The 23,010-nt window shown below is 39.9% G+C and overlaps 1 protein-coding gene across 2 annotated transcripts; it reads right to left on the bottom strand.

Annotated features, from left to right (window-relative positions):
- Positions 1–1,046: 1,046 nt before the first annotated feature.
- UBXN2A (UBX domain protein 2A) lies at positions 1,047–22,766 on the bottom strand. 2 transcript variants are annotated; one of them, XM_087947387.1, is made up of 7 exons: positions 22,489–22,766; positions 15,956–16,006; positions 11,816–11,942; positions 9,003–9,116; positions 8,065–8,198; positions 7,383–7,541; positions 1,047–2,074 (listed from the first exon to the last, which is right to left on the bottom strand). In XM_087947387.1, the coding sequence occupies exons 2-7, from the start codon at positions 15,994–15,996 to the stop codon at positions 1,879–1,881; spliced, it is 771 nt and encodes a 256-aa protein (XP_087803513.1). In that variant the 5' UTR covers positions 15,997–16,006; positions 22,489–22,766; the 3' UTR covers positions 1,047–1,878. The 2 variants fall into 2 exon arrangements, with proteins under 2 accessions (XP_087803513.1, XP_087803508.1); XM_087947382.1 differs by having other exon boundaries at positions 22,696–22,766.
- Positions 22,767–23,010: the final 244 nt, after the last annotated feature.

The following is a 23,010-nucleotide window of genomic DNA, read 5'->3' as shown; positions in this document are numbered from 1 at the left end:
ATTTAATAAAAAAAATGAACGATAGCAGGGGCGGACTTATTTATTCAGTTCTAGTTCTGTCTAATGTGGCAGGATCCATGTTTAAGTTCCATATAGCTGTTTTTATTGTTCCTAAAAGTGACCTTGTCAGGTGATCAAGAGCAGGACATTTTAGAATATCCATGTTTGAATTATCCACAGAAGGCAAGGTGGACTCTCCTGTGCAAGATGGCCCAATTGGGACTTGCCTCCTCCTCCTCTTCCTGGCCATTTCTCTCAATCAACAGCTATGAAATATTAGGATTCTGCCCAATTTCCTTCTTATCCCCTTTTCCTTTGGATATCAGGCCAGATTATAATTTTTGAAGGGATTATTCTTGTTTCTTTCATAGCCAGCATTTTTAAAATGTTAGGTTTAATAAATGAATTAATTAGAATAATCTTGCAGATAGGATGACTCAATAATACGGTTCCACTTGATAAACCCCAACACGATAAAAGGTAATTCTAATGATTTCAGACTTTTTAAATGACAAATTACTATTTGAGCTGGTAATTTCATAGAAATGTCTTTGCAGAATTTTGGCAACAGTACAGAACTGGTTTGCTTCTTCCTTATGGGATTTTGTTTCTTAAATTTAGTGCCTGCTCTACACCTTTGGGATTCCCTGGCAGCTTCCCATTCACGTTGCAACCAAGCTGATCTTGCTTAGCTTCCAAGTCCAGATGAGACTATCCAGAACTGCCATCTGCCAAGACGTTTTTTATGATGAAAGCTATACATTTTATATGTTAAACCATCTGCCTTTGAATCAATTCAAACATGTAGTTCTCATACTGCACTTAAATCTGCTTCATTTCTTAAAGGTTGCTTGAAACGTGTTCTCAAAGCTTGCTTCTATTTAGAAATCCAAAGGGAGAAGGCTTGCCTTTTAAAGCCCAACGTTATTTCTCATATACTGCAGCAGGCAGTATTCAGTGCTTCAGTCTGAAAGTTAACAACCGAAACATTCCTCAGAAGTAAAGCAGTGGAGCTGAGTTCAAAATAAATCATTCAGGACTACAGATAATGTATATCTCTTTTTTTAATGGCATAAAATGCAACTGAAATTTAGGTCTATCCATAGGTATGCCAATGCAATTAAAATGGAATTATTACATGTGGAATTATTCCCACATGTACAGTCAAATGTCCCTAGGATACACTTGTCAAAATAGTAAAACCAGGACATCATAAGCTCTGACCCTTTCATACGTGTGTGTGTGTGTGTATACATATGAAAGAGCTTGTGACATGATGCTGCTTTAGTCATTTGCTCCTCTGATATCCTAAAACATAAATTGGGAGACAAAAGAAACAGCCACTCCGCTTAAAAACTGTACCTATGTTTTGCTGTACAAACAAAATTTATATATTAATTTATGTCAATATTATCAACAGCATTGATAGAATAAAATATATCGTATTATAACACATAAAAAGTAAGCAAAGATGAAGTCAAATTGTGCTTTCAAATTTTTTTCAACTTCAAATTTACAGAAATGTTCCAGATTTTCCCTATATGTTCCTTTACTGGTGACAGAATGCCTAGCTCAGTAGGATTGGCTCTGTTACTTTCTGCCAGGCTATTTAAAACAAACAAACAAACGAACAACACAGAAAAAGTATTTGGGGTAGCTTTAGTTCAGCATGCAGTACATTGCATGTCTTTTCAAAGCCGCACTGAAACCCAGGAATTACTGCTATTCCTAAGTGGAGGTGATTCAGCTAAAATCACTCAACTAACAGTCGGATGTTCTACATTAAAAGAATCGCAACTGGGGATATATTGTGTAGTTATTGTCTTCCAGTTTTCCAAGATCTTTCCTGCAACTGTTCTTTCTTTTAGGTAGAGAATGCTAGGAAGAGAAACTTCGGAAAGGCTCAATATTATTTTTAAGTCTTTGCACAACAACAGTGTTTTTTAAGTTAGCTTCCTCTAGGGTGAGAGATTCGTTCAACAACTCTTGAAAAGGAAGTGAAGTAGTCAGTGTGAAAGGTCTTCTTCCTCGATGTCTTTGGTAGTCAGTTATGAAGTCTCTGACATGGCTTATTCTAAAATGGAAAGGAACAAAAATTAAAGCCTGATATTTTAAATCAAAATTTTAAAGCACACATTTCATGGAGTCATGGCAATTAGAAGAAACTGATTTTGAGCAAATCAGGACCTTCACCAACACCACACAGGCATACTCTAAGTCTGTGATGGCGAACCTATGGCACACGTGCCACAGGTGGCACACAGCGCCATTTGTGCCAGCATGCGAGCTGCAGGCAAACTTACCTCACTCGGCATGCACGCACCTCACAGCCGATTTTCAGCTGGTTTGAGGCCTTTTTCGGCCTCCCAAAGGCTTGAGGAAGGCTTCTGCAGGCTAAAACCTAGCCGCGTTTCATCACTTCCTTTTTTTCCCGAAAATACCGGAAGTGATGAAACTAGTTTTTGGCCTGCAAAGCCTGCAGAAACCTTCCTCAAGCCTTTGGGAGGCCAAAAAAGGCCTCAAACCGGCCGAAAATCAGCTGTGAGGCACAGTGCAGGTAAGGGGGCGGCGTGGGTGCGTGGGTGCGGATTACACACGCATGCATAGGGGGCGTGGGGGCATGCATTGCCTTCAGGGTGCTGGCACACGAGTGCGAGTGCGCAAGTACGTGCAATTTTTGGCACAGGAGCCCAAAAATGTTATCTACCACTGTTCTAAGTTCTCCTACAGCCAGCACTTTGAAATACTTTTGTCATTTACACATTTTAAGCTGCTCATTAGAGAAACAGTTCTTCCCAAATTAATGTCTTTCATGGTATGTTATGTTATGGTGATGTAAGAAAAAATCTGGTCAGTTTTTTCTGACTGCAATACAATGAAAGGAGGTGCTCTAACCTCAAACAGAATGGCTATAAGCAAGATGGACTCAAACTTCCGGTTTGCAAGACTTCAGCAGCGGCAGGAATCCACGATCGTGCGCGGTTCCCGCTGTGCTCACCGCCGAAGTGCCTCCGATCCAGTTGGATTTGGAGGATATGGTTTCCCCGTAGAGGCAACCGAAGATAGGGGAGATCCGGGTAGGGGCTTGGGGGTATCGCAAACCCCCTTCCCAGCCGGCTAAACTCCCTTTTCCCAAGGCAGTGGAGCAGCGGTCAGCAATGGCCGCCACAAAGAAGCCTGCAGCCGGACAAGATTGTGCAGGAGGAAGTCGGAGAAAGTGAAAGTTTCTGGCTGAACCGGGACAACGAGGAACCTTTAAATATCCTGGAAATTCAATCTCTTGAACGATACATTGTTTCCCAAGAAGACTGCAAAGCGGCGGAAGAAAGTCTGAAAGGGAAAGTTATTTTCTCTCACTCTCCTTCCCTACGGAAATAGCAGATGGAAATCTGAAAAACCTGCTTGGGCACAGAAGGTAATTAAAATTGAAAATTAAAGCCAAGGGGATAAAAGATTTCTGAACACTGGAATTAAAACTTTAAAATCTTTTTGCTATAAGTGGGAAGGAAGAGGTAAAGAACTTATTTTAAGATTGTACTGGAGGAGGCTGCTTGGAGTTTATAAGACCAGAAATAAATTGCAATAAGACTTCTAAAAATTATTTTGGAACTGTGTAATTGAATTCTACCCCAGGAAGAGAAAATATAAAAATAAGAAAGTGCTAATGAAATAGTTTGTCTTGATTTGGACTGCTTTGTGACTTTGGGGAACTATTTTTTGAAAGAATAAAAACATTTGGGTTGTTTTAAAAAAAATGGCATTATCTGTTGAAGAATTGCAAATGGAATTTCAAAAGCTAAAAGAAGAGGAACAAAAAGGCAAGGGCTCTTCTGGATCTATTTTTCACTTTTTAGAAATGGCAATTTCCACCTACCAGGAAATACAACAACAAGAAAGCTGGGATGGAGAAGAAGAAGCCATCTTTAATGGACAAATAATCTTAGTTGAGGAAGAAAAGAGAAAGGGGGGAAAGAAAATGGAGAATTTAGAACTTAAAAAAGCAACCAAGAAAGGGAAAAATAAGGTGAAAAATCGATACAATGTCAGAAAGCAACAGAAAAGAGAAATACAACAGAGAGGGGAGACTAAGAGAGTGGAGATTGAGAGATGGGGGGGGGGGGCAAAAAGGCTAGAATTGATAAGAAAGGAAGGGGAAAAGGGAAAAGAAGTCCTAAAGGTTTAAAACAAGATGTTAAAAAACAGGTTTTTTTCAGAGACAAAGGGTAAAATATAATTTTTTTAAAAAAAGAGATTCTGCAAAAGTACGTAAGACTGTATTCTAGATATTAGTATTTGAAATCGAGTTAGAAAACTGAAATATTATATGTTAATAATATATTAAAGGGAATGTATAAAAATGTTTAAGATTTAACAATAGAGTTTAATTTCCTATGGAACATTGTTTTTACTATATTATAAGCCTATTTTTCTTTTTTTGTCTCAATATTCTAAAATGTAGTATTTAGAATGTACTAAGCAGAATCAGTATGGAAAGTATGTATTTTTAAGTGTTAAATTTAGGGGAAAGATAAAAAGTTGTCATACTTCAACCAGTGATTACAGGAGAAATATTGTATTAGAAAGAAAAGATAAATAGATAATTGAAAGAGAACGGACAAAAGATGAAAGTATAACTATCTAAATTGAGATGAAATGAATAAAATAGAATTAAGAGAGTGAATAGAAGAGAGAAAATATATAGAAAATATAGAATGTTAAATAAGATATGAAACAGTATATTAGGTGAGCATGAATCTGATTTATGTCTGTATAAAAAAGATGTAACCTGGGGTTAAGCCGCTTTCTAAAAAGAAGTTTTATGTATTTATGTTTTGTGTTTTGTTTGTCTATGTTTGAATTAATAAAACTCTAGAAGAATGTTGGAAGAGAATAATGAAATTGCAAATAAGACAGATGGTTACAATGAATATATACAAATCAAGGTAAAAGAAATATAATTGAATGGAAGGAAAGGGAGAAATAGAGAGAAGTTGGGAAAAGATATGAAGTTAAATATATAAGATAAATATGCATATTAAACTGTGCTTGTATAGAAATGTGATAGTTTGGAATTATGCTGTCTTTAAACAAGATGTTTTATTTGTTTTTCAGAAAAGATGTCTTATGTTTTTATGTCTTACTTTTTGTTTGTGTATTGTTTTTAAAAATTAATAAAATTTGTTAAAAAAAAAAAAAAAAAGCAAGATGGACTCAGCCTTCCATCCTTCTAAGGTCGGTAAAATGAGGACCCAGATTGCTGGGGCCAATATAGGCTGACTCTGTAAATCGCTTAGAGCAGTGGTCCCCAACCTTTTTGTACCAGGACCAGTTTCAAGCACAAACACTTTTTCAAGGACCGGGGATCCGAGTTTGGTGGTTTTGCTTGCATACGTTTCATTACCTGACTAGGTAACATCTGATGTTGTTACCTAGTCGGGTAATAAAACGTCTGCCAGCAAACCACCAAGTTCAGGAGCGCCCGGCCCTGCCTCCTCAGCCCCATCCCTCAGGTGTCTCCCTCCATCCCTCAGGTGTCTGCCTCGTTCCTCTCTCAGTCGCTCTCTCGCTGCTCCACCAGCCCAGGAAGAAACTGCTTCAAAGAAGCCGGGGTGGGGTGGGGTGGCTTTCCTGTCGCCGCAGCTCCTCCGAAGCACCCGTTTACCCCCACCCCGCCCGCCCGCGCGGTTCAATCCACAGTGCTCCGTTCTGCCTGCCTGCCTGCCTGCCTTCTTCGTTTCGGAGCAGCTACGGCTGATAAAAAGAGGCGAATAGTTATTATTCTCAGCGAAGCTGCTCCGAAGCGAAGAAGGCAGGGGAGGCAGGCAGAGCACTGGGCACTGAATTGACCGCCGCGGGCGGGCGGTGGGGTGGCGGGCGCTGGAGGAGCTGCGGCGACAGGAAAAGCCACCCCCGGCTTCTTTGAAGCAGTTTCTTCCTGGGCTGGTGGAGCATGAGAGAGCGACTGAGAGAGGAACAAGGCGGAGGAACCGAAGCCGCTGAGCCAGAGAGCAGGACAGGCTTCGGTTGCTTCCTCCCTCCCCTTCTTTCCTTTGTGTCCTTGATCCCCGATCCCAGCAGCATTCACCGAAGGCGAAGAAAGCCGCCATTTTTTTTCTTTTTTTTTTTTTTTTTCTTTGCGCCCGGTACAGAGTGCTCCACGGACCGGTGCCGGTCCGCGACCCGGTGGTTGAGGACCCCTGGCTTAGAGGGCTGTAAAAAGACTGTAAAGTAGTATATAAGTCTAAGTGCTATTGTTATATCGCATTGCATATCCAAATGAATTGTTAATCCTCTATTCCAAATTAATTTTCCCTAGAAGACCGCTGAATCCGAACCATATGGTTAGTCATTGATAAGAAGAACAGTTTTTCTGTAGATACTAAAAGGGGTAGGATAGCCTTTCCTAGCCTGTTGTTCTGTATCTGTTGTTTTTCTATGCAGAAGCTTTAGTGTCCTGTATATGGAGGACAACATGTTTGGAAAAACCAAAGGATAGACTGTTCTTTAGCCAGAGAGTCAGTTCACTCACTGGTTTTCCAATCATGGCAATTTGGAGGTATGCGGACTTCAACCTCCAGAATTCTACAGCCAGCATATCCATTGATGATAATTCTAGGAATTGAAGTCAACATGCCTCAAAACTGCCGTGATTGGGAAACAATGCACTAACATCTCAGAGAAAAACCATCAGTCTGGAGTAATGCAACTTCCCTCCACATGCCATGTATTTCTATCCACAGAAAAACACAGTTTAAAACTATTCACATTTTGCAATACTGGATCAAATCCAGTCAGATTCCAGCATGAAAAAGCAGAAGCACAACTTTATTAACAAATCAAAACAGTTTTACCTTACAGTAATTTGGATTGCAGCTGTGGCTTATTCAACAAAGGCTAAGCAAACTAAACCTAACATAAAAATCTTGCCACAGCAATCATTCTGATGTAAGATTTCCCAAAAGTTCTGATGCTTTGATTTGGTATGAAGCCTGTGGAAAATGAATGCAGCATGCACTGAGGCTCATTTCTGTCACAATGGCTGTACCACTTTGCTTAACAAGGTGTTTTCTTTTTTGGATTTAAAAAAAATACACTATCATTTTTGTGTATACTTTAAACATATTTATCTAGGTTTTATCCATGTTGAAAAGTTAACGTATTTCATGGCTCAGTATTCAAAACAATGTTTTAAAGGCACTTTGGCTGTAATCTAATACTTTCTTAGAAGTATGCCCCAATGGTTGCAATAGAATTTCATTTCTAAGTAAACATTCTTAGGAATAGCTTGGCGGGCTGTAATTTGTCTTGAAAGAAAGTAAACATCCTGTAAACTGCACAGTATATTGCCCAAAATGAATTCTGTTAACATGATCTGTTCTTACCTATGAGAAATATTGAAGTTTTGTACTATCCGTGCTCCATCTGCTAACCAAATCTGGATTCTAGTGATAGGTTCTGAATTATTTAGCATTACTGTCGGTTTTCTCTTTTCAGTTTCTTCAACTTTTTTTTTTACTTTGGAAATTATTCTAGGTGTAGCACTGAAAAATAAAAGTTTTAATCATATGAGATTATAATGGCACTTCATTCTAGATTATTTCTTATTTATAAGCTATATAGCTTAATACTGTGTTTTCCGAAAATAAGACTGATGGTTCTTTGGCAGTTTCTTGATTGGGGTGTTGCTTACTTGATTGTTGATCTAAAGTTAACCTTGGAATTAATCTATGCTGATCTGGGTGCTGATTACTGATGGAGAGGTGCTGGAGGGTTTTTTTTTTTTCCCTTTTGGGCTGGTTGATTGTCTCTTTTGCATATAGTCTATAGATGATGTTAATGTCTGTGTGTCTATTCTGGTCCCTATTGTGGTTTTAAGATGAGAACTGCGTATAGAAGTCTTCTTCAAAATCTAGAAATGCAGGCGCCATCTTATTCACATTACCCATTCTTGGGATTTCCTCAAAAGTAAATATAGGCATAGGATTGAAGCATTAAGAAGAATGAAAGAAAGCAATCCCTTCCATTCATTTCATAACCCAGTTTCAATTACATGAAGCTGCTCACCTTCCCAATCGATACCCTGCTCCAGAGAAAGGATGAAATACTGCCTTCGGCGACGTATATAACTCATCCTTCTTATCATCCACCTTCACATCCACCTCTTCTTTGTCACAGATCTTCTGCAACTCGAAAGGCAGCTCCCTAAGAGAAATACAGACCATTTCTATACTTTCATTGGAAACACAGACTATGGTTTTGATTACTTCAAACCAGTACAAGGTGGTCTGCAACTTACAGCCATTCGTTTAGTCGTTGGGTAGAAGTTACAATGGTGCTGAAAAAAGTGACATGATTTTCACACTTACAACCACTGCAGCATCCTCATGGTCATGTGATCAAAGTTTAGATGCTTGACAACTGGTACGTACTTGTAGTGTCCCGGGGTCATGTGATCAACTTTTGCGATCTTCTGACGAGCAAAGTCAATGGGGAAGCCAGATTCACTTAACAACTGGGTTACTAATTTAACAACTGCAGTGACTCACTTAACAGCTATGGCAAGAAAGGCCGTAAAAAGGAGCAAAATTCACTTAACAACTGTTTTGCTTAGCAATGGAAATTTTGCGGCTCAATTGCAGACATAAGTCAAGGACTACCTGTATGTCACAGTCCAACATTTTGTTGTCAGGTTTTTCTCCCCATTTTTTTCATACACTGTACAAGAATGAAGCATTCCTATATACCACAAGACCATTTTTGCATTTAAATGTCATCATACTTTGGCCATTGAAACAGCCCAGCTGTTCAGCAAATATATTACAAATAGACATAAAATGCCATTTTATTTGTTTGCCTTTCAAATATCTCAAAGAGGGGTACCATTAAAAAAATAAGTTTTGATTGATGCACTGTTTTGAGTAGACAGTCCATCCAAAATTTTGCCTAAACTGGGCAACTCACTACAGAGTGTAATGTGCCAACCCCATTAATACAAAGCCGACTTGCCCCCTTTTAATGGAATCCAAGAAGCGCTGGTTGGCAACATCTGTGTAACTTCGGAGTTCACCATCATTTACTGTAAACCCGTTTTTCCATAACGTAATAATTGTATCGGCCTGTAAAATGAAAACACAAATTATAGTTATATCAAGAGCTGAGTGAGCCACACCATTTATGCAATAAACGTATAGTAGTATAAACATTAGTACAACTTCACGAATATCAGTCCAAAATACCTGTACAGACCAACATCTTCCACTTATGCCTTTTGAGGCTTGTAAATTTTCCTTCCTTCTAACCATGCCCTGTACTTCACTCACAGCTTTCTGTTTATTTATTTATTAAATTTGTAGGCTGCCCCTCTCACCAATAAGGTGACTCTGGGCCACTAGCCTATCAACTTCATCCAACTGTGACTTATGGCCTCTGCTCCCCCTTGACCCATTCACCCTTTCTTCATGTATTTATTTTTTCATGGACAAACACTTTTCTATTTAATGCATTTTCCTTCCTCACTTATTTGTTCTTGAGTCATTCTCCTGTTTTACCACAGATGCTTCAGGAATTAACCTAGTTCTGCTGCATTCAACTTACTCTTCAGTTCCTCTTGACATGTCTCATTCTAACTTCATCAAATAATATAGCGGGTGGAAGTACAGGTAGACCTCGACTTACAACCACAACTGAGTCCAAAGTATTCCATTGCAAAGCAAGGCACAAGTGTGTTTTGCCCCATTTTACGACCTTTCTTGCCACAGTTGTTAAGAGACTTACTGCAGTTGGGTTAGTAACATGGTTGTAGAGTGAATTTGGCTTCCCCATTGACTTGGCTTGTCAGAAATTAGCAAAAGGTGATCACATAAATACGAGTCTGAATTTTGATCACGGGATCCCAGGGATGCTGCATTGGTTGTGAGTGTTGAAAAATGGTTGTAAGTCCCTTTTTTCAGTTCCGCTGTAACTTTGAATGGTCACTAAAGGAGTGATTGTAAGTTGAGGACTATCTGTAATCTTCAAACAAAGCATTAGCTCCTTGCAACAGACCATATACTACTCGCTATTTTTCTACCAGCATTTATTTACATGTAGTTGTCTCTTTAATGGCCACAATAGGGACCTGAATCTCAGTCATTGAGCACAGTGCTCATTCAAGTGAGATGTCAAGCCTTGCTCAACGACTACAATCTCAGCACTACTGGATGCAGTTGTTAAGTGAACTTGCAGATTGTTAAGCAAACAGAATCCCAGGTAAGGAATGCAGGGTGCCCGAGAGGGTGGGGGGTTAGGAGAGGCCTAGCACTGGCTACATACCAGTGTCCCTCTCTGCTCAGGGTTTGAAAATCCTCCCTGCTGAAATCCCAGAAAAAACATGGGCTTTCTGGGGAAGCCAGCAAGGAAATTACAAAGGGCAGTCGCATGATTGTGTGGGGCACTTGGCAACTGGTTGTAAGCGCAAATGGATTGCCAAGAGCCCAGACTGCAATCAGGTGACCGCTGGATGATGGTTGGAAGGAACCTTTCTGAGGCTGCTGTTAATTCAAAAAGTTGTTAAATGAGAATTACCTTTCTCTTAAAATTTCTCTAACTCGTTCATTCTACTGTACTACACAAATTAACCTGCCTGTTGGTTTTTTCCTGCTTTTTTTTTTCTTGTAATTGTCCTTTCAAATGCAACTACATCAATACATTTGTTTCTAAAGTCACAGTGCTGGCTGCATCATATGGTCTAGCAGCCACAGTAAATCATTCAGGATTCTCAGTCAAGAATATGACATTGTGTATAAAACATATTCATACCATTACAACACACACACCTCTCACACACACACTTCAACCACCACATGTTTTTGTCTTACCTTCTGCTCAGTGTTGAGCTGTTCACTAAACTTTCTATGTATACTCATGCTTAACTTCCATCATATACCACTCTTACTGCCTTCACCAATCATCCTTTCATTACATAAATACGCAAGACATTCCTTAAGTCAAGCCTATAGTATTCATTTCATCACACACTTTCCTAACTCAACAGACACACAGTAGCTTTCTTTTCCACATTCATGCGCAATGACGCTTAATGACATCAAGAACATTAATCTGATCTGCACACTCTCTGGCTTCACTGTACTTCCCAAATGTTGCAATCAGAATTCTGGCAAATAGCTTTTCCAGGGACACTGATCAAATGAACCCCCTTGTAGTTTTTGCATTAATTCTTGCTACTTTCCTCTTTGGTAGTAGAACAATAAGATAATTCCTCATTGTCATCTATAGATTGGGTGTTGATAAAAGTTACCCTGAACGCCCTTTCTATCTATGCTGCGAGAGAGCCCAGGATGGGTTGACTCCTTCCTATGACGTCATTTAGCTGAGTCTGTACTAAGATATAAAAGCCAGCCCCCGGAAGAGACCCCAGCTTTTGGCGAAGATACTTGACAGACTGAAAGGTGTCTCTGAAAGCACAAATGAATACAGAAATATGACTTACCCTCTCCGGACGAATCAAGGGAGGGGCTGGGCTCTCTTGCAGCATAGATAGAAAGGGCGTTCAGGGTAACTTCTACCAACGCCCATTCTCCTCCATGCTGCATCGAGAGTGTGGTGCAGGATAGTGCCGCGCGGCAGCTGCTGCAGCGACCAACATTGTGCAGGCTTGCTGGAGGCAAGTAAGAACGCCTCTGCGCCTGCGCAAAGTGCGTGTTTGGTGTGCGCGTGCATGCAAAGTGTACAAAGCGCGGCCACCAAGCCACACCCACTGAACCGGTGGCAACTTTATTTGAATACTACCACTGCTTCACACCCCACATCCATTTACCTTAGCCTGCTCTGAGCATACGGCCCCAATTTTCTGAGCTTCTTCAAAAAGGTTATCAACACAATCAACATAATTATTCTGCTTTGTACCATTCTGAATTCTGTCATCAGTTTTGGGTTGGCAAATCCTGCAAAGTAAGATGGAAAGCTCACATAAAATGTATTGTTTAAATCAAACATAGCCTACAGGTTATGTTTGATAAATTTGCTTTTCACAGAACTATTAAAACATTTCAGAATGCATCCATGTGTACTATACTTTTAATAGCCCTTAGTTTAATAAGACAATTCCAGATCAATCCAACCACGAAGGAGTAATTTCTCAATTCCAAATACAGTTCTGATAATCATGAAGGAGTCACACTGGAAAAGGCCAATCTAGCATCATGAAAACACATCTCTGCCTCTCTCTCTCCCCTCTCTCTCTCCTGTCCCCCCCAACTTACCTCACAGGATTGTTTTGAGGAAAATAGGAGGCAGGAGTATTATATATACTCACTTCCCTGAGTTATATAGAAAAAGGAGAAGATAAAAATCCCCTCCTTCTCCTCCAGTAAGACAAACAGAACCTTCTACATCACACACGACTGTCCCTCCGTCGTCTAGTTTAGTGTGTCATTTGTTAGACCAGCATTTCTTTTATATAGAACTAAAATTAAGCTAAGAAAACATGTGGGTTATAGTACTGCAGGATTACAAATATTTCTACTTGGGTTAAAAAAAAGTTCTTTGCCACTGTCGACAGATCTGGAATGAAGTGCCTTCACCTTCTTCCATGTTCTGAGTGGGGTGCTTCTAAAACAACAGCTGTTAAAGAGTTCAAACTTTTGTCTGAAAGACGTATGTGGATTCACAGTATTGGAGTCAGCACCACCACTGCCATTCAGCCCTTCGCCAGGAAAGGAATGACAAAAGGCGAGGCAGCATGGAACCCCAGAAGACTCTCAGCTCCGGTAAGTAACTTGTGGCCTGTGCTGTGTGTTAGTGCTACCTGTTGAGCAACCCCACTCTTTCTTCCCTGACACTTGAGCCACCCTTCAAATCTCTGGCTGCTGTTACCAGTTGATAATACAGTGAATGCTAAGCATTTTCTACCCCAGTGACTGCAATGGATGTTGGCTGTATCAGTTGGACCGTCCTACTGGAAATTTCCTGCAAGATATCGTGCTTATTTGTGGATTACAGACCGTGGCTGGAAGCCTTGCTCAGTTAATTTGAGATCCCTATCTCCATCTTATTTAAAAGGACATAATAGTGTAATTGCTGGAACTGCTTATTTACCGAAGTGGTGTTTCTAAGGATGTTGAGAAGATCTGTCATTTCATGTTAATTTTTAATTTGTCTCCAAGACACTGCATATGGCAGTCTCTGGTCTCCTAATATACGATGTAGGGTGTCTGATAATCATTCAAGCTGTCAGCCTATCTACCACAGCTTTCTTAACAGCTTGTCATCTCACTATAACACCAAATAAAGAAGCAATTATCTTGATTGAAAAAGATCGAAGTTGTACTTGTGCCATATATATAAAAAAAGTTTCATTTATTAAAACAGTGTGACACAATGAAGCAAGAGAAAAAGCAAACAACCCTCTTAAATTTGCTTGCTAGCGTATGTACAATCAAAGAAATAGCAAGAAAATATTTCCTTCTCCTAGAAAATATAGTTGCAGTTATCAAGGGGATGGAAACACGATCTGTCTTTTCTTATATGCAGAGTTGTTGTTTTTTTAAATGAAACCTTCTCTACCCAAATCTTCAGCCAAGAGCAGCTCCATTCTTTAATGGCAAGTATAACTCAATAATTTATTATGAAGGAGAAGAGTTAATAATTACTCCAATACAAATTATATCACTTGCAGCTGTAGCAACCTGTTCACTCAGGACTGTAGAAAGCACTGAAAAGGAAAATCTACTGCTCTGAAAAAAACATTTAAAAGTCAGCTGAACAATAAATACAAGAAACAGAAACCTTACCTAAAGAAACCTTTTTCATTCTGATGCCATTCCCATTCTGATTAAATACAGTCTATCAGAAGTCAATTTATACAGTCTTCAGCATTATGAGATTGTGAGCATTGAAGCCCCAGAAATTTACAGGACACCAAATTGGGGAATGCTAGACAAGTCATGTTTAGCACACAACAGCCTAACAATCTAAATTTTAAAAGCAATGTTAGAACATAACAAGAAGGAATCCTTACGCTATCAACGCAATCACCATGGTTTCTAATCCTCAAAAATTTCAATTCTTACCTATTTCAAAATCTTACCTCTTTCTAGATTTAAGTACTTAATCCTTGCTTAACTGTAAAAGTAATTACACAACTGCTCCTGCACTTAGGACCATTGCAGTGTCCCTTTGGTCATGTGATTACCATTTGCAAGCTTCACAAGTGGCTTCTGACAAGCATAATCAATAATAAAGCTGGCAGTAAAATCGTGAGTTGTGGTTACACAACTCACTTAATGACCTAGTGTGACTCATTTAACAACCAAATGGGAAGTGATGGTCCATTGCAGTCACGTGATGTCTCTCTTAGTGACAAGACTTACTGATCCCAAATGTGGTTGTTCAGTGGATATTACTGTATCTGCAGAAAACTTGATTGCTTCCGAGACACAAAAGCCTCTGTACACTTTATCTCGTCTGTGCATATAAAACAAATACACATAGAATCCTACCCTCCACTCCCTCTCACCTGTTTTTTTTAACATGCACTGATACTCCAGCAGTTTTTTCAGAGATTCACACAGTGCAGAACTCTGCTGCTTGGAAATACTCATGATAAGCTACCACTCTGTGCTAGGAGGGAAAAGATAAAGACTTACTGAAAACAGGCACTAGCATGGCATCAAGTTGACAGACTAAAGTGTCTTGAATTTAAAATGTCTTAAATTTGAAATGAATAGTTCCAACTCCCCAGAAGTGTTCTGAGCTTCAAATGGCTCCATTTAGAACTGATATAGCATTCTAAGCCCAAAACAGGATCTTTTCAAGCTCAGAATAACGTCTGGAAATAATTCTGGAAGACTGCCACCAAGACTGGAACAACCCTACTCCGAACTTGAAACAGCTGTTTTAGAATCAAAGGCTTTTCACACTTCTATCATAAATTCTTTGGAATACAACTATTTGATTAGGACTGTACAATAAAAGAGAGGCTTCCGTCTGTATTCACAAGTTTACAAGAATCTTTGCATCTGGGCAACTCCTTTTGATTTCTGTGGAGTTAATTTTTCTTCTGTAGTTATTTAGAACACTCATCCCATCATGTCATGTGTTAAATTACAATTCTGGATGAAGTATCTTCTTCAGGGGTGGGATTCAAATTTTTAACAACGGGTTCTGTGGGCGTGGCTTAGGTGGTGGGTGTGGCTTGGTGATCATGTGACTGGGTGGACATGGCTTGGTGGTCATGTTATTGGCTGGGCGTGGCCAACTCAATATCACTCACATCAAGGCATGCATCTCCTCACCTGGCCTCTCATGACTGTAGGGATGCTGCAACAGTCATAAGTGTGAAAAATGGTCATAAGTCACTTTTTTCAGTGCCATTGTAACTTTGAATGATCACTCCACACAAGCAAAGTACCAGCAAAGGAGGGGGAAAAAACTCCAGAGAAGTTCCTGAGACAGGAAGTCTAGTCCTGCCAAGAAATGTAATAAGGGTTAACGGAGAGGCAGTTTCTGTAAGCAACACCAGAATGTTTCCTTCCTGTCTTCCTTACAGGATTAGGCCAGTAATTTCTTCTAACAACCGGTTCTCCGAACTGCTTAGCATGTTAACAACTGGTTCTAGCGAATAGGTGCGAACCTGTAGTATCCCACCCTGATCTTCTTCTAATGAGCCTTGCTATTGATTTTTGATATCTTGACATTAGGCTAGAGTAATTCTTCCATCAAAATATCTTCCTCCTCCAAAACTGAAAGCAGTTAACTCTGAAAAGCCTTCCAAAACAGCCAACTTAGTGGCAGCTAAAAGCTTCAGAAGACTGAAGCATCTGCTTAAACCTTTATTCTACTCTAAACAATGCTAATAGTAGCTCCATACTTTACACAGAAAATTAGTGGAAACATATGCTTGAGTTCTTATTAGGTTTATTAATAAGCAATTATCAAACCAGTAACATCTACCTACCATTCTGGATTCAAGATTTCAATCTTGTCAAGTTCCTGCATTTTCTTCCCCCTAATGTTAAAACAAAGTATTTCCATCATGAAAGAGAACAACTTTTCTAATTCCCAAACATAAACCAGTTAGTTACATGCCTAAGTATTCCTAGGCAGGAGGTGGGCAAGTTTCTTCCCAATTCACAAAGTGCAGGTAGTCCTCGACTTACAAGAGTTCGTTTACTGACCATTTGAAGTTACAATAGCACTGAAAAAAAGCAAGCGATGACCCTTTTTCATATCTATAACCATTGTAGTGGTTGTACAATCATGGATCTGTGATCAAATTCAGATGCTTGGCAACTGACTCATATTTATGATGGTTGCAGTGTCCCAGAGTCATGTGGTCGCCTTTTGACACCTTCCTACAAGCAAAGTCAAATGGGGCAGCCAGATCCACTTAACCACCGTGTAACTAACTTAACAATTGCAGTGATTCACCTAACAATAGTGGCAAGAAAGGTTGTCAAATGGAGCAAAATTCACTGAATTTCTCAAATGTTTCACTTAGCCACAGGAAGTTTTGGTGTCAATTTTGGTCATAAGTTGAGGACTACCTGTATTTGTTCTGGAGTAAAAGGGCAGCCAAATAAGCCCCTGGTGGTTGCTAACTATACAAAGAACCAGACTTACTTTCCCTAGTTTAAACTGTCAACAAAAGTCAAATTGCCCAATGTTGGGAGGCATCCCGGTACTTCAAAGTGCACCTTCAATGCAGCTAAAATTCCAGTTCATAAAATATAGATTAAAGAATGGATTAAATTAGAATACTAAAGGAAACTAGCATAGTGCTAGATGATATTCATGTAAATTATTATTCCAAATAATAATACTGTTCTGTTTGTATTTTGCAAATATAAGCTTCGTTTCCTTTCTTTTTCAAAGATTGAAATATCTTATATTTGTACTTATAATTTTTTCTTCTTTTTTAATAAGAAAGAAACAGTTGATTTTTCTTTTTCTCTCATTCTATGCTGCCTTCACCTATGCAAGCGTAACTACTGTATATCCATGGTTAATTTTGTTTCAAAGATTCCAGACATGCTGTAATTATGAGACAGGCCAATTTCCCCTATTAGAACACCAATAGTTCATTCGGAAATATATATATACAGGTGAAACTCAAAAAATTAGAATATTGTGCAAAAGTTCATTTATTTCAGTAATGCAACTTAAAAGGTGAACCTAATATATGAGATAGACTCATTACATGCAAAGCAAGATAGTTCAAGCCGTGATTTATCATAATTGAGATGATTATGGCTTACACCTGATGAAAACACCAAATCCACAATCTCAGAAAATTAGAATATTGTGAAAAGGTTCAATATTCTAGGCTCAAAGCGTCCCACTCTAATCAGCTAATGAAGCCATAACACCTGCAAAGGGTTCCTGAGCCTTTAAATGGTCTCTCAGTCATGAATCACAATCATGGGAAAGATTGCTGACTTGACAGTTGTGCAGAAAACCATCATTGACACCCTCCATAAGGAGGGAAAGCCTCAAAAGGTAATTGCAAATGAAGTTGGATGTTCCCAAAGTGCTGTATCCAAGCACATGAATAGAAAGTTATGTGGAAGGGAAAAGTGTGGAAGAAAAAGGTGCCCAAGCAGCAGGGATGACCGCAGCCTGGAAAGGATTGTCAGGAAAAGGCCATTCAAAAATGTTGGGGACTTTCACAAGGAGTGGACTGAGGCTGGAGTCAGTGCATCAAGAGCCACCACACACAGACAGATCCTGGACATGGGCTTCAAATGTCGTATTCCTCTTGTCAAGCCGCTCCTGAACAACAAACAATGTCAGAAGCGTCTTACCTGGGCTAAAGAAAAACAGGTCTGTTGCTCAGTGGTCCAAAGTCCTCTTTTCTGGTGAGAGCAACTTTTGCATCTCATTTGGAAACCAAGGACCCAGAGTCTGGAGGAAGAATGGAGAGGCACATGTTGCAAGATGCTTGAAGTCCAGTGTGAAGTTTCCACAGTCTGTGTTGATTTGGGGAGCCATGTCATCTGCTGGTGTTGGTCCACTGTGCTTCATTAAATCCAGGGTCAACACAGCCGTCTACCAGGAGATTTTGGAGCACTGCATGCTTCCTTCTGCAGACGAGCTTTATGGGGAATGCTGACTTCATTTTCCAGCAGGACTTGGCACCTGTCCACACTGCCAAAAGCACCAAAACCTGGTTCAATGCCCATGGGATTACTGTGCTTGATTGGCCAGCAAACTCGCCTGACCTGAACCCCATAGAGAATCTATGGGGTATTGCCAAGAGAAAGATGAGAGACATGAGACCGAACAATTCAGAAGAGCTGAAGGCCGCTATTGAAGCATCCTGGTCTTCCATAACACCTCAGCAGTGCCACAGGCTGATAGCTTCCATGCCACGCCGCATTGAGGCAGTAATTGCTGCAAAAGGGGCCCAAACCAGGTCCGATATTGTTCTATGTACAATCCTTGTTTTATTGGATGCATGTAATATTTTAATTTTGAGATTGTGGATTTGGGGTTTTCATGAGCTGTAAGCCATAATCATCTCAATTATGACAAATCACGGCTTGACCTATCTTGCTTTGCATGTAATGAGTCTATCTCATATATTAGTTTCATCTTTTAAGTTGCATTACGAAATAAATGAACTTTTGCATGATATTTTAACTTTTCAAGTTTCACCTGTATATACATGCTGGCTTATTAAAAGTACATATTTAGCCTATTGCAGTAGAATAGTTCTTTATATAGTCCATATACAGTAGTCCTCATTTAGCAGCAGAATTGGACTAGCAACTTGGTTGCTAAGTGAAACCACAATTGTGTTTATGATTGAATTTCACTTTTCTTTTACCTTACAGACCTGTGAACATCATAAATGTGGTGACTGGTGACTTTTTCATTAAAGTTATTAAAGTTGCTAACTGAAGACTAAAGTTATTAAAGTTGCTAACTGAAGACTGCTTGTAGTTCAATTATGGAATTTTTTAATTAAAACATATAATAACGGTAATAAATTCTGATGGCTTCACATAATGTATGTACCACAAGGCTGTGGTTGACTGCCAGTCATGATAGCTAACATGCTGTGAAAAAGTATTTGCCCTCTTTTAGATTTGCTGATTTACCTATATTGCCAAATATTTTCTGCCCTATCCTAATGATAGGAACCTGAGTAAATAAATAACGTCAAAGTTGTGCAACTGTATCTTTTATTTCATAAACAATTGTTGTATAATAGGTAATATGCTAGCATGAACAAGTAATTGCCTCCTTAGATTCAGTAACTGCTTGTAAAGTCCTTTAGCTGTAATAACTGCAATCAAGCCTACTTTCTATAACTGATGGTCTATTGCTTGCATCGCCATGGGTAATGGTGCCCTATTCCTTCATTGCAGTTACTTGAACTCTGTAGCATTTGAGGTTTTGCAACCATGAATTGCGTGATTCAGCTTCTTGCTGCAACATTTCTATAAGGTTCAGGTCTGGAGTTTAACTTGGCCATTGTAAAACACTGAAGTTAGTTTTCTTCATTTGTTCTCTTGCATGTTCAGGATCATTGTCCTGCTGCATGATCAACTTTTTTCTTTGCTGACAGACAAAAATTCTATAAAATTCTGATAGAAAGCCAAATTCAAGATTCCTTCAGTGACGGTATGTCATTCCTTTCCTGAGGCAGCAAAGCATCTCCAGATCATACATATTATCTTCTCTGTTTGATAAGCGTGTTGGTATATGATTGTTATTGTGGAACAGAGTGTTTGCTTTCTAATTGAATACCATCTATGTAACTCCCAAGGTTCATTTTTTACTATTTTCCACGTTCCTCCAGAAATCCAAATGCTTTTCAGCAGTAACCTGATCCCTATATAAATCTACAGACTGTTGTTGGATTCTTTGTGACTTCAAAGATTATTTTATGCTGCTCTCAGAGTAATTTTGGCAGGACGGACAAAAATCTGAAAGGAGCAAATATTTCTTCACATAATTATACTGTGTGAATATATAAGCAGATAGATAAAAGTGAAGAAACCTTTATCTAGAAAGCAGAAACTGCTTTGTTAACAATTGGAGGGGAAGGTAAGTAATCCAATGCAATAATAGCAGTAATGAAGTTTCAGTAATTCTAATGTATTTATTATAACATCTTTATCCTACATTTTTCTAAGAAACAACATAGCTTTCAATGGGCCTTTCTTATGTTTACATGTGCATTATCAGCCCTATAGGCAAGACTGAAAGAGAATAACTGGCCTAAAGTCACATTACATATAAACAAATTACGCTGGCACCGTAATTCCTAAAATTCCAAGCCAATATTGTCTGTCCATTGTTCAGGTTCTCATAACATGCAAAGCCATAACGAAGTTTCTTGGTTTTAAATTAGAATATGTGAATTAAGCCACCCTATTTTGTAAATAATGGTTTATAACTGAACATATTTTGTAAACCTATCCAATGATATGTTAAATCATAGCTAGGGACTTCAGTGCAAGGCAGTCATGATTTGTTTATTCAGTAAATATGGTAAGCCAAACTGTCCAAGTATCTTGTTATAAAGTAGCCAAAACCAATCAATCACACTAGCTAAATTCTATGCATGGAACTACTTTTAAGATATTTGATTTATACTCTGCCCTTCTAATCTGGTTTCTAATCAGTATTATCAGAAGCTGCTGAGAAGACCAGGAGTGTGACCAGATCCCCATACAGTTTTCTGGTACAGGATACCATGACAATGAAAGAAATGTCAGTACTATATCTCAACTAAAGTCCAGAAAACCCATGACTTCTAAAAAATGTCACTGTATGCAGGGGTTAAATGATTTCTGACAAATTTGCAAACAGACATATCCAAAGCCCTATTTTTCTAATAAGATTAGTGCATTTTGGGGGGCATCAAGAAACACACAAGGCACTACTGCGTTGAAGAAAAAGGATGAACTGCACCCAGTTAAGAAGAAACAAATGTACAATGGTTTTTTGGTACCAAAGCAGCTGAGGTTCACATAATATGAATACTGTAGAGCAGGGGTATCAAACACAATTTACCTGGGGGCCGCTGGAGGCAGAGTCTGGGTGAGGCTGGGCCGCATAATATTATACTTTATATTATACTTTATATTTATATTATACACTAATATTATACTTTCATATCACAGTGGGGGCCACAGGATATCGTCCTGCGGGCCGCAATTGGCCCGCGAGAATGAGACCTCTGCTGTAGAGGGAGATAAAGAGCAGGAGGCTGATGATATTTTAATCTATTTGTAACACAGCACAAAATAAGCAGTCCTATATCTCAACAATCCAAACATACTGATAATAACAATTGATAGAGCAAAAATGAAGGGACGTGCTGTAATGTAAGCTATTGTTTCTTAATCTTTTGTTGTTGTTAGATGCAAAGTCATGTCCTGGACCCCATGGACAACATTCCTCCAGGCCTTCCTGTACTCTACCATCCTCCCATTTAAGCTCACGCCTTCTGCTTCAGTGACTCCATCCAGCCACCTCATTGTTTTTTTCTCATTCTGTTTTTTTCCTCATTCTCAGCCATCCCCTTCTCCTATTGCCCTCAATCTTTCACAATCTTATTTGAATCTTAAAGCTGCAGTTCCAGCTTTAAAACAAACACTTGTCAAGGATCTTCTTTACCCCTGTGTCAGTTGTTATTTCCCAAATGTTACCATCTTACTTTCCTAGTCCCTCACTGTCAATGTCTAACACAACACACAATCAACTTAACCATAGTTTACTGAAGAAATCCAGCTCCTTGGGTTTGCAGATCTACCTAATCAGATCTCGTCCTATTTATAATAAATTAACCAGTCACATTTTCCTGTAGCACGATGTGGAATTCACGTGGAAACCAATGATTTTTAAGTATTTAATTAGGATACTGAAGGTATTTCTCAATATGGATTTTCTTTTTCCTCAGGAGAGGTACTTTTGCTTTACTTCGGAAGAACAGAAATCAGAAAGGACTTGGACGCTTTGGTCTAAAAATACCATTACAGTATGAGCTCCTCGGAGGTTACTTCGAAGCGATGAACTGAATACATGGCAAAGGAACGGGGCGAGGAGACTGACACGCGCGTACTTACTGGACTGCACTAACTTTTGGACGCGTATTACTATTGGACGCGTATTGTCGTCCAATAAAGCACAACTGGGTACCGGCCAAAGCCACACAAACATTGTGGTTTAGCACGGTCTGGCCCTCAGCCAAACTATACTTTGCAGACTCAGCATCCTTTTTTAAAGAACTTGCGTTGACCGCGAAAAATTACAGCGCCTGTGGGCGGCGCCAGTAAAAACGTCCGCGCCACCCGGGCGCCTTCTCGTAGAAACCGCTTAAGTTTGGGCTCGGCGCCCAAAACGCCCGACTTCCCTTCCCTTCCCCAACCCATCCCCGAAATCAAACTGCTGCTTATCCTGCCTCCCCGCGAAAGCCTCCACTCCCGGCCTTCCCACGAGTGTGGGGAGAGAAGGCTCTTCCCTCCTTCACGCAACTTGATCCAACCCGTGAACTCCCCGAGGTGCCGAGTCACGCTTCCCGCTCGACGGGAGGCCACTCTCCGCTTCCGGCGCTAACTTTTGCGCTCCTGGGCTTTCTTTGCATAAAGGGCTCGAGACTCCCCGCCAATTCCGCTCCAAGCTGCGGAAGGCCCTGGCTTGCTTTTCCAGGGCCGGTGCGTCGCTCCCTCCGACAAGACTCACCTATTTCCCCTCCCCAAAGGGGAGAAAGCGGCAGCCGCCACGCTGCGCGATTTGGAACCGATTGCGTAAAGGCCCCGGCGACCAAGAGGCAAGGGCTCTTTTCCCGCCCATAGAGGGGAGGACCTTGCTGCCTCTTCTTGAACCGGAGGGAGGAGCGGATTGGAACGTTTTGGCGGCTTCTGGAAGCGGTATCCCTGCTGCTTTGTTGCCCTTGTTAGCTGTAGTAGGAGCGGGAGTTGAGTGCTCCAGCGGCGGAGTTTGGCCACGCTTACGGAGAGATGCGACAGCAACAGCTCAGCTATCGGAAATCGTCTG

This window comes from Notechis scutatus, chromosome 1 (genome assembly GCF_049901735.1).
Source record: "Notechis scutatus isolate UNSWTSFEM ecotype Mainland chromosome 1, rNotScu1.2, whole genome shotgun sequence".
NCBI lineage: Eukaryota > Metazoa > Chordata > Lepidosauria > Squamata > Elapidae > Notechis > Notechis scutatus.
The sequence above is the reverse complement of the archived record's forward strand: the minus strand, read 5'-3'. Positions and strand labels throughout refer to the sequence as shown.

What these genes read in the sequence shown, in the direction of transcription:
- UBXN2A (XM_087947387.1), bottom strand. Translation starts at nt 15,996, where the DNA reads ATGCAGGAACTTGACAAGATTGAAATCTTGAATCCAGAATG. An exon ending in TATGCTCAGAGCAGGCTAAG is followed by an intron (nt 9,117 to 11,815) that starts GTAAATGGATGT and finishes TTCATTTTACAG; the next exon opens with GCCGATACAATTATTACGTT. An exon ending in GCAGGGTATCGATTGGGAAG is followed by an intron (nt 7,542 to 8,064) that starts GTGAGCAGCTTC and finishes TTTATTTTTCAG; the next exon opens with TGCTACACCTAGAATAATTT.